A 16,723-nucleotide genomic window follows, 5' to 3' on the forward strand; every position below is an offset into this window, starting at 1 on the left:
TTCTCTGATCGCAAGCGGGAAGAACGAGAATTTGAAGGCATCTGTGTGAAGTCTGTAAGGGGAAAGGGCATGAGAGTATTCGTGACGGGTAGTTCTAGCTGCGGATAGCTTTATGTAGCGGGACTTGTCTATGTTTAGGTGACCATGTAACAGTTGAGAGACGCCGTAGTGGAGGGCTCCGGAAATGTCAACCACCTGGGGTTCTTTAACGGGCACCTAAATCTGAGCACACGGGCCTGCAGCATTCATTCTTCAATTATATTACCTTGTGAGCTGCTTTAGACCACGTGACAATTTATCACGAAATATTACAAGTCTGGTAGGTAGGTTACAGTAATTTAATGTACCTTACAACATGAAGACACTGCTGCTAACCCAACTGCCATTATGAAAGCTTATTTTCATACATTTCTCTCATACGCCGAAAATTATATAGAAGAAATATATATATATACCTCCACATTTCCAAGCATGTAAAAAAATGCTCTTGTTTTTTTTTCTGCATTTAGGTCTCTCTTCACTGCGCTGCACCAAGCGTCTTTGAACTGGCTTATCACCAAATATTGCTTTATTTCTGTTGTGATGAACTCATCGATCCCTAATCAACATTGGTTTCTCAGTGACTGCTCAACTTACCCACATTTCGCTAGTTTCGTGACGTATATCTCCAAGCCTGTATTTCAGAGAAGACAGAATAATACAATTTTCACTGTGACATTAGCAAGTCTTTCGATTAAACTTGACAAATGGATCTTCTTGACGAGTTATGTCATACAAGCGTAAATTACCAAATAGGGTTACCAACTCCTAAATCTACGACGTCAAGACAAAAAAGAGAGGGGGGGATTAGGTAAAGCAGCTAACTTTCATTTTTCTAATCACAGCTAGGCTCTCCTATACGACCTCTCAAAACAACTGCAGCTGACGTCTCGTGGCTTCTAGAACTTTTAGGTGTATTCGTACAAGTTTTTGCACTTCATGTCGAAGTTAAGCTTCATCTGTAGCTTTGTCTTCACAAGCTCAATAACGCGCATCCTGTTGTTCTTTTCTTCTGCAACCCCTTAATTACGAAGAATACCCTTTCCACCCCGACGTTTCTGACTGTGATAAAAAAATAAAACAAATGCAACGAGCTTCAAGAGGTGTCGCGCTATGCCATGTTATGGCCTGTGGTACTTGTGCTAAGCGTCACAACATGCCCAATGAACTTACACATCACGACCAGCGCGTTTGGTTCAGAGTGCGAGCGATTTTCGCCGCGTCGCACTATAATCTGCGGAACTAATTCAGACTTCATTCAGTTCGGGTCATATCACTGTCCCGACACGTTCAAGTCGAAGTGCGAAACTCCACATAAAAATGTGGGTCGTTCCTGGAAAATTCGGGATCGTTGGTGACCCTATGGACAAACGTCTTTGTAGTGTGCTTCAAGATAACGGGTACTTCAAGATTTCATATTAGGATAACTACTCTTTGAAATTTTCGTTTATGACGTTTCTTTCGCCATTCGGGTTTCTTCTGTCTTTTTATGTCTCAAAGACATCAATATATTACTGGGAGCTAAGACTGTCGCATATATGCCGCAGTCAGATTTGTTTTCTTTTCCCTAATGGTGCAAGTGCAACATCTCTTTCAATCCCGGTGAGGCCAAAGTCACCAGATTCAACTGCGCAGCTCGCAATTGGGTTTACAGCTCCGGAAAGTGAGCTGGGCCAGAAGGGTCGCCGAAGCACAGCAGTGTCCGGCCACCTAGAGCCGCCCGAGGGCTCATCGTCATCCTGATTCCACTCCCCCCCCCCCCCCCCCCCCGTCAAATGATTCCTTCGTGAATCAATAAAGTTGATTACCTACCTACCAATCGTAAATATGGTGCGACATTTTCCTATCCTGTTAATTACGTGTTGTTATGCAAGCTTTGTGAGACCAATGATCGCGACAGTCTTTGACAAATTTTTATTTGACATTTTTTCCCCTCTTTCACTGTAATATCATTCCAAGGAACGCCGTAATGGAGGCCTCGGCCACCTGGTGTTTATCAGCGTGCACCTGACTTTATAGGTGCACGGGGCTCTGGCGTTTTGCCTTCATCGAAACGTGGCCGGCGTGTTCGAAAATTGACCCCTCGACGTTCGAGTCGGCCGAGTCGAGCGCGACTGCCACTAGACCATGGAGGCGGGTACGAAAACATACGCTTTTCTGCCCACAGAAAACGCGTTTTCGTTCTAACGGCTCCGTCTGCGGAATATAAAGAGAATTCAGTTATATCCTACATCCTACCGCAAATTATACGCAACACTTTGTCTTCTCCAACTTGAATATATATCAGTTATGTGTGATGAGACTTTAGAATGCAACAGTAACACATTAGAGGGGTTCCAGAAACAAACAAAAAAAAATCCTAATGCAGATGCAACCATTACACTCTACCGCAAATTATACACAACACTTTGTCTTCTCCAACTTGAATATATATCAGTGATGTGTGATGAGACTTTAGAATGCAACAGTAACACATTAGAGGGGTTCCAGAAACAAACGAAAAATCCTAACGCAGACGCAACCACCGCATTAGTATTAATAACTGGGAATGTCGTTTTAGGACTGTTGGTATACCGTCGTTGCGATAACTTCTCTGTAAAAAAAAAAAAACCGTGACGACTTGCTATTTCTTTTCAAGCTCTTTTATGGTGTCATAACGTGCCCTGAGCTGCTCATTTGTATTAGTTTTTAGTTCCGTGTACGATCAGAACAATGCGTGCGCACGCCCCCCTCCGCGAACTCTGAACCACGAGGATTGCAGAGTCTTTATTTTTCTTACTTTCTTGATCTCGATATCTGTACTCAGCTCACAGTCATTGCTTTCATGTATTCGATTTAATATATCATTACAATTATCTTTTTCTCTGATATATATATATATATATATATATATATATATATATATATATATATATATATATATATATATATGACGCTATGATGAATGGGCGACGTGGCCTGGCTCATACCCCTCCCCTTGTTTATTCTACTCTCTCTTCTTCTTCCTCATCTACTTCTCCTAACCATCGCTTCATACGTCACACACACACACACACACGCACATTATATATATATATATATATATATATATATATATATATATATATTATAAAGGAGATTTATTAAGCAGAAGGGTTGATGCTTGGAAGGCTTGGAAGGCGATGCACCAGCCGCAATTTCCGAGCTCGAGCCGCTGCTGCACACTCGATGCTGCTGCCTCTGCGCCGGAGTACTTCCTCTTCTTTACAATGGCCCCACGGAGAAAAAAAGGAGCCATCCTGGCGACTTAGTCCTGGGCAGGCGGCGTTGAACCGTGGTACTGCTTGAGCCTCTGGACGTGTACAACCTCGCGGTTGCGACGTCGCAAGTCTGATGGTGGCGTAAGAGGCTCAATGAGGTAGTTTACTGGCGAAGTTTGTTCGACAATACGATATGGCCCATCGTACTTTGGCAGAAGTTTGGAAGAGAGCCCAGGTGTGCGATGCGGCACTGACAGCCATACAAGAGATCCCGGAAGAAAAACGGGAGTTGAGGTCTGGGCATCATGAATTGCTTTTTGCCTGTTTTGGTCATCGCAGGTAAAGCGACGAGCTAACTGGCGGCATTCTTCTGCGTGTCTGGCGGCGTCCAAGATCGGTAGGCACTCGGACGCGTCTGGTCGATAGGGCAGAATGGTGTCAATGGTGTGGGAGGGGTGACGGCCGTAGAGGAGGTAAAAAGGGGAGAAGCCTGTTGTCGCTTGCGTTGCCGTATTATAGGCGTATGTAATGAATGGGAGAACTAAGTCCCAGTTAGAGTGGTCAGGCGTCACATACATGGATAGCATGTCACCGAGAGTACGATTAAAGCGCTCGGTAGCCCCATTGGTTTGTGGGTGGTAAGCGGTACATGTGCGATGTACAATAGCACACTCAGCGAGCAATTTTTCAATGACTTCGGACAAGAAGGCGCGGCCGCGGTCACTGAGGAGTTCTTGAGGGCCTCCATGACGCAACACAAAATGACGCAGTAGGAAAGTGGCAACCTCCTGTGCTGTAGCCGTTTTAAGAGCAGCGGTCTCAGCATAGCGCGTTAGGTGGTCGATAGCAACTATTATCCACCTGTTGCCAGTCGGAGTCAATGGAAGTGGCCCATAAATATCTATTCCAACCCGTTCAAAGGGTCGGGAAGGGCATGGTAAAGGCTGCAGTTCACCGGCGGAGGCGTGTGGTGGAGATTTTCGGCGCTGACATTCGGCACAAGAGCGGACGAAGTTGCGGACAAAGGTATACATGCCACGCCAGTAGTAGCGATGTCTAAGCCTTTCGTAGGTCTTGAAGACTCCTGCGTGGCCACATTGTGGGTCAACGTGAAAAGAGGAACAAATCTGCGACCTCAGGGTTCGTGGAACGACGAGCAGCCACTTGCGTCCCTCTGGTGCGTAGTTACGTCGATAGAGAAGCGTGTCACGTATCGAGAAGTGTGGAACTTGGCGCCGAAGCGTTCGCGTCTTTGGGAGTTCAGAAGTGTCGGCGAGATGATTGAGGAGAGACGCAGTCCACGGGTCATTGCGTTGTTCGAAAGCAATGGTGTCAAAGTCAAGCGATGACAATGTGGAATCGCAAGCGGAGTCAGCTGTGGCATTCTGGGACAGGGGGGAACGGGAAAGGGCGTCGGCGTCAACATGCTTCCGTCCTGACCGATAAACCACGCGTATGTCGTAATCTTGAATTTTCAACGCCCAGCGAGCGAGGCGGCCAGATGGGTCTTTTAACGTTGAAAGCCAGCACAGCGCGTGGTGGTCGGTCACGACGTCAAAAGAACGACCATATAGATATGGGCGAAACTTTCCAAGGGCCCACACAATGGCCAAGCACTCCTTTTCTGTGACGCTGTAGTTGCTCTCAGCCTTGGTAAGTGTGCGACTAGCATATGCCACGACGTATTCTTGATGTTCCGGTTTACGCTGTGCGAGCACAGCACCCAGGCCTACACCACTGGCGTCGGTGTGGATTTCAGTTGGAGCTTCAGGATCGAAATGGCGTAGAATGGGTGGCGTCGTAAGAAGCTGTCGCAGGGTGGTGAAAGCCTCGTCGCAGGCAGGGGACCACGATAAGAGGTCTTTACAGCTGCTGAGAAGTTGCGTGAGAGGTGATATAATAGACGCGAAGTTTCGGACGAATCGCCGGAAATACGAACACAAGCCGATGAAACTTCGAAGTTCTTTGATGGTGGCAGGTTTAGGAAACGCCGTAACAGCTCGCAATTTCTCGGGATCCGGGAGGATGCCTTCCTTGGAAACAACGTGGCCCAAAATGTTCAGTTGACGCATGGCAAATCGACATTTTTTGAGGTTTAATTGCAAACCGGCGTTAGTTAAGCAAGTAAGGACGTGCTGAAGGCGACGTAAGTGTGTGTCAAAGTTAGGGGCGAAGACCACGATATCATCGAGGTAACACAAGCATATCTTCCATTTTAGTCCACGCAGGATGTTGTCCATCATTCGTTCGAACGTTGCAGGTGCATTGAAAAGTCCGAAGGGCATGACGGTGAATTCATATAAGCCGTCTGGCGTGACAAAAGCGGTTTTGGGGCGATCAGCCTCCGCCATAGGCACCTGCCAGTAGCCTGACCGCAAGTCTAACGAGGAAAAGAACTCGGCACCCTGCAAACTGTCCAGAGCATCGTCAATGCGCGGTAGTGGATAGACATCCTTTCGCGTGATCTTGTTCAATCGCCGGAAATCGACACAGAAACGAATAGAACCGTCTTTCTTTTTGACGAGAACCACCGGAGACGCCCATGGGCTCTGTGAAGGTTGAATGACGCCTCTGCGAAGCATGTCGTCTACTTGGTCAGCAATGACGCGGCGTTCTGTAGCGGACACGTGATATGGTCGTTGTCGCTGCGGTGAGTGGGACCCAGTGTCGATGTGGTGTTCTACTGCTAAGGCACGGCCGAGAGATGTTTGTTCAACGTCGAAAGAGTGGCGGTAGCTCTCAAGAATGGTGAGGAGTTGTGAACGCTGCGAAGATGTCAAATCTGCAGCGATGAATGGTTGAAATATGTTTGCCGACGTTGAGTCAGGCGCTGAGACGACAGCCAGTTCACAGACGGAGGTAGAAGGCACCTCATCGGGGACGGATATAATTCTGGAAGAACTGATTGTCTCGACGTGGCCAAGGCACTCGTGACAAAGTAGGGATAAAGACGACGACTCATGATTATAAATTGGCATTGTGGTTGACCCTTCTACAAGATCGAGAGCAGCAAAAGGCAGGGGGAGGGCTCTTCGGGCGACGAATATTGGAGATGGTGTGAAGAAGACCGTGCCGTCGGATATCGCGCTGCATGAAACTGGCACGAACGCAAAGGAGCATGGAGGGATGTAGGTGTCATCGCTAACGACAAGTTTAGCGGCAAACTGGGTGTCGACGGACGCTTGGTCATCCAGTGAGCAAAATTCGACCTCAGCCCTAGCACAGTCGATTACGGCGTTATGACGCGACAAAAAGTCCCATCCCAAAATAATATTATGGGAGCATGATGAAAGAACCACGAACTCTATCGTATACAGAACGTCCTGAATTGTCACGCGGGCTGTACATACTGCGGTCGGTTGAACAGGTTGAGCACTGGCTGTGCGAAGCGATAATCCGGAGAAAGGCGTCGTAACCTTACGAATTGAGCGACAAAATCCAGCATCTATAACCGAAACAGCTGCACCGGTATCTACAAGCGCGACAGTAGGGATATTTTCGACGAACACATCAATAACATTGGTAGGTGACAAATGAGGACTTGGGCAAACCGAAACTTGCGCAGTTCTTGCCTCAGGAACTGCGTCGTCTAGTTTTCCTCCTCGTTAGGTGCGGGCCGTCGACGCATAGGAGAAGGCGAGCGGCGGCGTGGAGAGGGCGAGCGAAGACGTCCCGGCCGAGGGCGGTGGTCGTCCTGGTAGCGGGCTGGCATTGGAGTGGAGGAACCATATCGCGTGTTGGAGTCAAGCGGGAAGAAAGGCTCACGGCGGTTTTCATTGGTGATATGCGTCCGGCGGCGGCAATACCTTGCGACGTGTCCGGGGTATCGACAAGCGTAACATATCGGGCGATTATCGAGGGTGCGCCATGGGTTGGCGGTGTTAGTGCTGGTCCAGTGAACTGGAGCTGGGGGATAGCTCGCGCGAGGCTGGAACGGAGGCGCAGGCGCCTTGCGAGTTGGCATGGCTGCAGCCGCGGCGTAGGTGAGAGGAGCAGCCACAAGATTAGGCTCGCGAGCAGCTGGTAAGGCCTCGGCGACCTCTCCTTGAATGACGTCACGTAGATACGATGGTAAAGTTGTGGTAGCTTCTGGTGTGAAAGGCACCAAGGAAAGCTGTCGTGCAACTTCTTCGCGGACAAATGCTTTTATTTCGGCCATTAGTGACGCGTGGTCATGACCACTGATCACACTAGACAGCGATGCCAAATCGTGCGCTGGAGGACGTCTTGTCAGAGCTCGCTGCTTCCGCAATTCATCGTAGCTTTGGCAGAGGCTAATTACGTCGTTAACAGTGGTCGGGCTTTTCGCCAAGAGCATTTGAAAAGCGTCGTCGTCAATCCCTTTGAGGATGTGCTTACATTTTTCAGCTTCCGTCATTTCGGCGTTCACGCGTCTGCACAAATCGACGACGTCCTCTATGTAACTTGTGAAGGTTTCACCCGTTTCTTGTGCGCGTGTGCGTAAACGTTGCTCGGCACGAAGTTTTCGGACGGCAGGTCGATCGAAGACGGCTACAATCGACGTTTTAAATTGCGGCCACGTTCGGACGTCTGCCTGGTGGTTTCTAAGCCAAAGGCTGGCTACACCCGCGAGATAGAACGAAACGCGTGTCAACTTGTCCGCGTCCGTCCATCTGTTTAAAGCGCTCACCCGTTCAAAAGTCGAGAGCCACTCTTCAACGTCGTTGTCATCTGTTCCACTGAAGATTGGAGGCTCCCGCTGAGGAACACTGCCTGGACAGGTGGCCGGAAGAGATGGAAGCGTCTGCTGATCGGCGTCCGGCATAGCAGAAGGTAGCCGTCGAGAACGGAGTTCCAGGAGGGTAGCGGGAAGGTGTAAGGGACGGTACCCGGCACGGCTCCACCAATTATAAAGGAGATTTATTAAGCAGAAGGGTTGATGCTTGGAAGGCTTGGAAGGCGATGCACCAGCCGCAATTTCCGAGCTCGAGCCGCTGCTGCACACTCGATGCTGCTGCCTCTGCGCCGGAGTACTTCCTCTTCTTTACAATATATATATATATATATATATATATATATATATATATATATATATATATATATATATATATATATATATATATATATATATATATATATATATATATATATATATATATATTCTTCACATTCCATGTACAATAAGAACATTTTGCAGTGTTCTGACATGTTCTCTCTACATCTTCGTTTTTTGTTTGTAGTTTTTTTCTCCGGTAGACTGTTGATTTTAGTGCTTATTATCATTTTCTCTTGCTTACTAACTCTCCGACCTTAGGTTTGTGTTTCTTATTGGGTAAATATAATAATAATAATAATAATAATAATAATAATAATAATAATAATGATAATAATAATAATAATAATAATAATAATAATAATAATAATAACAGTTTGTCATCGACGGCGCTAATTAGATATAGCATATAGATCTTATCAAGGAGCGTTAGCATCGTTATCTGCTTTAATTTCGTACAACATTACGCAATCGTCCCCCAAAAGAAAAATGTGCGAGGAAACAACAGAGGGAAGGTCATTAATGTACGTTAGAAATAACAGAGGGCAAAGGACAGAGACCATCAGCAGAAATGTTTGTTGTTTCAGGCGATCAGAGAGTGCTTACTGCAGGTGCATTTGCAAAATGTTTCCTACGCCATAATTCTTTCTTTTTTTAAATAAGGAAAGTACTCGTTGCGTGCCTGTAAGGTGCCACACTCACCCGGTGTGTAGCAGCACACTTTGGTATGGTGGGTAGTTTTAAACTGCTCGTTCGTTGCGCGATTTGCACGATTGAAGGCTGGTGCGATTCTATGATCCTGCCTCTCAATATTACCTGCGTTAAAAGAAGACCGATACCACTACATCACGCTCTTATAGCTTTTTTTTTTACGCAACAGCTTCAAGCATTGGAATGTCTCCGTGGTAGACCACCTGTTGCCAAGCAGAAGACCTGGCTTCAATTCTTAATCGGACAAAAAAAATTCAAGGAAGCTGTTTAACCCTGCCTCAATTTGTGTGTGTGGCCTATAAAAGAAACTATCATCATAAACACGTATGTGCCACAGCAATAGGGTATTTTTTCCTACTCGCCGCTGCTCCACTTAAAATGAATAAGGCAATGGTTAGCTCAATAAGGGCTTGCGAAGCTACTGCAACGGGGGGGGGGGGGGGAGTGATTGTAAGTGAAAAGAAGAGAAAAGTGAGCCTCGTAACTGTCTTTCAGAGGGAGGACACCTCAACAGTAGCTCACGAAGGATGGGGCTAGAGAAGGGCTTAAAAGAATATGATTAAAAGATAAAGAGATGGAGAAAGAGGAAGGAGAGAGCGAGGCGCAGCGACAGCGAACGACGGAAGTAAAGAAAAGACAGGAAAGTTGGATACGTTTGCAGGAGTCCGAGGACGGGGCACCACTGGCGAGAGCCCTTGTCGGCGTCAGGAGATGGCGTAGAGCAAGTCCAGTAGGCCAGAGCTACGCTGTCGTCGAAGATCGGCGTCAGGAGATGGCGTATAGAGTCAGCCCAGTCGGCCAGAGCTACACTGACGTCGGAGATCGCGGGGCCACAACCGGTCGGCACGAAATCCAGCGAGCGAGTCTTCTACAGCAATGAGCAGAAGAACCCGAGTACGTACAACGAGAGAATACTGAAGAACAGGAAAATCAACGGTGACTGCAAGGACACCCGGAAGCAAGGGAAGGCCTACACCAATGACGACGTGCCGTACGTTTAATAGAAGTGCGAACGCTTGGTTTCAAAGCTAGTTTCTATCTCTGGAGTTTAGAAATCTGTGTCATGTCTGTGATATAACCATCGTTTAACTAGTACATCTCTGCGCTGAGAATTAACGTATAGAATAGAACGTATAGAATAAAACGTATAGAATGAACGTATAGCATCACCTAGGTAAAGCCAAGAAACGAGCTAGAAGCAACTTGGAAACAGCCTGCACCACCTAGGTGAAACTTAGCAGCAACCAGATTAGCACTAGGATCATCCACATTCACTGGTTTGTCTTTCATGGCTCAGTGCAAGCCTCATCATTTTTTTTAATTTTTAAGGCGAAAGCCTTAGATGGCTTATCGAACACGAACATTGACCGATTTCTCACGTTGGCGGTGTGTGATGCAAAAATGATCATCACGGGATGCCGTCACCATGTGACATCATCCTGACGTCACAGCTGTCTGAATTCAATGGCGTCACACCACATAACATGCTGTCGCGTGTTGTCGTCATCCCATGACGTCACTGCAGTGCTTGGTCAAAGGTGGGTCGATGCCGGAGGCAGTGAAAGACAAAGCGAGGTGCACAAGCCTATTAACAATGCCTCCAACTCCGGAGGCATTGCAAAAGCACATTGGTTGCACAAACCTCTGAGAGAAAGGCGGGGGGGATCATATACAATGACTTAGAAGATGGTTTCAGCGTTCGAATCGACTGAGGTGTATGCACCGTTGTGCATTTTAAATGCGAAGCATTTTTTAGCGAACTTCGGCGACATTGAGCGCATCCATCTATCTAGCCGCTTACGGCTTCTAGTTCTCCTGGCCGTTTCGATAATGGTATCAGCTCCAAACTTGGTATCGCATAACATAAATGTATGAAGAACATATTTAAGTAGTCACAAGATGCAAATCATGACATGTATGTCATGAATGTCATGATTTACGTTTTATGGTCCTGCAGCTCTTGCGGTGGTTTCGTTCACATGGCATGTTGCAAAACTGGTATGGTATGAAATGATTGCATGCCAAACACAAGCGACCAACCCTAACATGAAAGTCATGACATGCGTGTCATGTAACAACATGACAACATGCCACGCTCATGATGCGCTCGCGGCCGTTTCGCTAGCGTCACATATACCAAATTTGGTATTACGGTACGTGAATGAATAACAAAGGTGTGGTATAAACATAATATACGCGTCATGTAACAACATGACTACATGCTACGCTCATGATGCACTCGCGGCCGTTTCACTAGCTTCACATCTACCAAACTCGGTAATACGTGACGCGAGCGGATGACGGAGATATGTGACTGGTGCAAACATGATAATCATGAGATGCGTGTCATGTGAGAACATGACTACGTGCCACAGTCAATATTCTAATACATTTCGACATGACGGGGTGCACGTGCTCACTGGTGTTCATTTCGTCGCGTCACGCTGGCGTTGCCACGCCAGGCGCCGGTCCTGCCATATGCTCGCAGGCGCACGCCGCGCTGCGTTGCTTTGACGCATGCGTGTTTCTGCGCATCCGGCGTCTCTCCGTCACTCAAAGAGGGAGACGCAGTGTTGTCTGGGTAACTCACCGGCGCGAAATGCAGCATGTCGCATTGCACTCCGGTTGCCGTCGGGCCGCGCCGACGGACGCTGGTCGCGTCTGGCGTCAGACTACAGAGTGCTCGTGTTTTGCTAACATAGCGTCGCTGTGCCCAGTGTGCGCGTGCGTCAACGCTACATTAGAGTATATTGGGCCCTTCATGATGCCCTCGCGGCCGTTTTGCTAGCTCCACATTTACCAAATTTGCTGTTACGTGACGTCAATGGATGACGAAATTTATGACTGGTGCAAACATAATCCTGGCATACGTGTCATGTAAGAACATGACAACGCACCACGCTCATAGCGTGCTCGCGGCCGTTTCGCTAGCTCCACATATACTAAACTTGATATCACGTGACGTGAATAGATGATGAAGGTAAACGACACATCCAAACATGATAATCATGACACGGAAGTCACGTACGGCATCATTTACCTACACCTCGTAATGTTGTGCTGATTTTAAAGATCCATATCAACCTTTCTCATTCGTGCTTCGCAAATCATCGATTCCCACTGTGCGTGGGATCTGCCAATTTTTTTTATTAGCCTCTATATCGAATTCTGGCTGACGGACAACGCCTACTTTTCACTCACGAACAATGAATCCGACACCAAAATATCACTGAAACGTGGTACCTAACACTATCGCGTTAAAGTTAAGCTAAGTGCTGACATCATGTTTCAAGATCTTGCACGAGTTGTCACTTCGCTTCACCACAATACACAAAAAGTGCTTCATTGCATAATTTTGGTCTGATGCAGTGAAGCTTAAGTAAAATTAAATGGTTTCGCATGGTGCATTTCGCACCTCATACTTCATCGTGTGTCGATTCATTCGTAACGTCAAACTCTGCTTTAGTTCATGTATCGTTCTTATATTATGCATAACGTCTTACGTCACATATCTTGTCATTACTACTTTTTTCTAACAAGTTGTTTCAGGTTTTTCGCTCATAGTGACAGCTCGACAGTGACAGACATGCAAGAATATGAACACACACGCATAAATATGAACCAACTAACCCTTATAAAGTTGTTACGCAGCAAATGAGTGACCGGTGGTTAACTACGTCTCCCTCTAAACAGCTACGAATTTCTCTCTGCTACTAAAGCGAGAGCTATCCCTAACGAGACCCCAGAGAACGAGTCTGCCTTCCCTCGAGGTAGTTTTTAACACTTCGTTATCTCCTAGTTTTCGCATGACAACAAACGTCTCCAAACGAGCGCTCTTACGTTTTTTCTCATCGAGAGTATTTTCCATTGCAATTTTCTTATGTTCTCAGCGTGGAGAAAAAGAAAACGATGTTTTGGGAAAAACGGAAAACATGGGCTTTGAAATAGGAGAAGAGGAAATCTCTCGTATTAGCTTCGAAAGGAAGCGGCATCAGAGAACGGTACAGCTTCCACTGCCAGGTGAAATAACGTCCGAGCCGAGGGAATAACACAAAAATTGTTTTTCGCCTGCCGCTGTGGATGCTCGAAGAAACAAAAAAAAAAGAGGGAACTGAATGAAACAGATGAAAGCTGCCTCCACATAGCTCGTGCGCGTTTGTACGTGTGTGCGTCTTCCGTCGTTGTGTCCGGAGAAATTTTCCCCTTGCCTTTCGGCACTGCTTGCCTGCCCGATCTCGTTAACCAAATCCACCTCCTCTCTCCCTATCTTCCTCTTTCCTTCCCGTCCGTTGCCGCGACCGACGGGGAATAACCACCCACCCCACGCTCGAGGACACGCCCCTCGGAGCCGGGCTCTGACCAATCAACATCCGTAGTGCAAGTCCTCCTCCTCCGCTTCCTGTTTTCTTGAGAGAGGGAACGCCTTCTCTCTTTCTCTCTCTCGGCGATTCATGCAGCGACAACTGCGGCCATCTTTCTTTCGCGTGAGCTTGAGCCCCTGACCTGTGCTCGCCGCGACGCTTGGTGGGGCGACAACAGAAGAAGGAATCTGGACGCCCGGGAGATCCGATCCGTAGGTTCAGCGGAGCGGAGTCATTGACGAATTCTCCCCCATAATTCTAGGATCGCTCACGTTATCCGAGTATCGCATGAGTGATAACACGAGCGCCAAGTGACGACTGTTGATTCATTTTGAGTTAGCGAATACCAGCGCTCCTGTCTGTCGCTGCACTATGTGACCAAGATTTAGGTCAAAGTTTGATCAAGTTTTTAGATCAAAGTTCAATTTAAAAACGTTGCTATGCTAAGGCTGGGCATTACCGTTATGTGTGGTAGGGGCAGAAGTACAATGTTGTAGGTATCGTTGAGCAGCGCAGCTTGCTTATAGGCTGTCACGAAATAAAGTCATATATAGTAATTCAAACCTAATCATGGAGAAGTGAAACAAAGTGCCCAAATTAAATGTTTGACAGCTTGAATAGCCCCGCCGCGGTGGTCTAGTGGTTAAGGTACTCGGCTGTTGACCCGCAGGTCGCGGGATCGAATCCCGACTTGCTGCATTTCCGGTAGAGGCGGAACTGTTGTAGGCCCATGTGCTCAGATTTGGGTGCACGTTAAAGAACCCCAGGTGGTCGAAATTTCCGGAGCCCATCATTACGGCGTCTCTCATAATCATATGGTGGTTCTGGGACGTTAAACCCCGCATATCAATCAATCAACAGCTTGAATACACTCTAACCTCGCTCTTGAATACACTCTAACCTCGCTTGGTATCTCGCCGAGATGTGGCACAAGCTCACGCCAGGCCAAGTTATGCAGGCCTTTCCTTCTTTTGAACGTTTGTTTTTGTTATTCTCTTACAGGAATATCAAACTTTCATAATGAAAAGGTAATTGTCTGATGCGCAATACAGATTATGAGAAGTATAAAAATTTCTGGCATTATTTGAGATTCTTCTCTACCTTGTAGCTTCCTGCCTTTCTATTATAGGTCACGGATATATATATATATATATATATATATATATATATATATATATATATATATATATATATATATATATATATATATATATATATAGTGGGAGTAATAATTCAATGGGCCAGTTAGTCTTCGTGAAGGTATGGAATATGGCACAACGGGAGCGTTGTCAACAAGGATAAATATATTTATTTCCCAACAGTTTCGGGAGGGGACCTCCCTTCATCAGGGGATCATCCCCTGATGAAGGGAGGTCCCCTCCCGAAACTGTTGGAAATAAATATATTTATCCTTGTTGACAACGCTCCCGTTGTGCCATATTTCATATATATATATATATATATATATATATATATATATATATATATATATATATATATATATATATATATATATATATATATATATATATATATATATATATATATATATATATATAAGGGAGAGAAGTGTATACCTAAGGGCTCGTATTTCCGTGGTTTAACACAATATTAATGAGATATAACAGACAGTAATGCCAAGGAATGTACAGGGGAAGTTATTAGAACCAATGGAATGTAAATAAGAAAAAAGAAGAAAGAAAAGTGGATGAAAAAATTACCAGCTGTGAGCAGGAATCGAACCCACGACCTTCGAATAACGCGTTCGATGCTCTAACCACTGAGCTATCACAGCGGCCGTCCCTCCATCGACTTTTTGGGGTTTATATGTGAATTTAGAAGTGGGAGTGACCGTCAGCGCCATTTATAAGCCAAACAACGAGTATATATATATATATATATATATATATATATATATATATATATATATATATATATATATATATATATATATATATATATAACGATACTTTTTCATACGTTTCGCAGTCCACAAATTTATACAAAATATACATGTATTGGAACAGGAAATGAGAAATAACGTTGATATTCAAGGTTTATGTGCTTCGCTTGCGTCGTGTCATGATATACGTGAATAAAGACAGCACTTAAGTCTATAGTTTTCATGCAACGTAAGTTGTATGCAACGTAAGAAAGAGGGTTGGATTCCTCCAACTCTGCCCCGCCGCGGTGGTCTAGTGGCTAAGGTATACTCGGCTGCTGACCCGCAGGTCGTGGGATCGAATCCCGGCTGCGGTGGCTGCATTTCCGATGGAGGCGGAAATGTTGTAGGCCCGTGTGCTCAGATTTGGGTGCACGTTAAATAACTCCTGGTGGTCGAAATTTCCGGAGCCCTCCACTACGGCGTCTCTCATAATCATAGGGTGGTTTTGGGACGTTAAACCCCACAAATCAATCATCATTCCTCCAACTCTCTCTTGGTTATGCCTCTTGTGCTCTTGCTCGGCACGGGAAGGCAGCTTGCCATGCAGCTACATAAGAACCGATCATTTCACGGCGTTTAAAGATATTTTTCTGAGTGCGGATGGGCAGGAATCCATACCTTGCCCATAGCTGAGCGTTATGACTAGCGGGTTTTAAGTGCTGAAGTAAGACCGTTGAAAAAAAAAAAAACAAATTTAACACTGCGAACGGTTTTTTTTTTCATTTCTCATGACATATCTGCACGTTCGCTTTGAGACAGTTCATTGGTATTGGTATTCAGAACTGCGCAGTAGAAAATTTGCGATAAGTACAAAACTCCAACATGATACTTTTCAGGCTTCGAATGACGATGATTAAATATTCATTCGAGAAAATTTTGTGCTCGGGCGTGTAAAAGCCATGACTTTTTTTTTATGGGCAACTTCTTAGTGTCATAAGCTTTCTGACGAAGGGCACTAGAGGTATATGAACTGGAAATGACAGGGAGGTATACCGATGACATACCACTTTGGCTGCGGTGTACTATAGACCAATTCTATGTTTCTAAATAGGGGTATACATGAATCCGAATGTGAGCAGACAATATGGAGCGTTTCGTAACAGCTCAGATCCTACGACACTCAACGAGCTACAGGATAGGCTTAGCCGCTCTGAATGAGGGGCGTTTTACGGAGGTGAAGCCAGCTTGCCAATACATGTAAGGCCACAAAAGGGGAACAGCAATTTTAAAAGGTGATAACATTTTACGAGTGTTTGTTGCCAGCGGGAATGCCCCTTTGAGGCGGCATTGCAATAATAATAATAATAATAATAATAATAATAATAATAATAATAATAATAATAATAATAATAATAATAATAATAATAATAATAATAATAATAATAATAATAATTGTTGTGGTTTCGCGCCCTGA

The 16,723-nt window shown here is 45.7% G+C and overlaps 1 protein-coding gene across 1 annotated transcript; it reads left to right on the forward strand.

Moving 5' to 3' along the window:
- Positions 1-2,166: 2,166 nt before the first annotated feature.
- LOC142767321 (uncharacterized) lies at positions 2,167-16,723 on the forward strand. Its single transcript, XM_075868804.1, has 3 exons — positions 2,167-2,176; positions 8,554-8,667; positions 16,560-16,723. Exons 1-3 carry the CDS (start codon positions 2,167-2,169, stop codon positions 16,721-16,723), a joined length of 288 nt encoding a protein of 95 aa, XP_075724919.1.

Source organism: Rhipicephalus microplus, chromosome 1, assembly GCF_043290135.1.
Source record: "Rhipicephalus microplus isolate Deutch F79 chromosome 1, USDA_Rmic, whole genome shotgun sequence".
NCBI classification, from domain to species: Eukaryota; Metazoa; Arthropoda; class Arachnida; order Ixodida; family Ixodidae; genus Rhipicephalus; species Rhipicephalus microplus.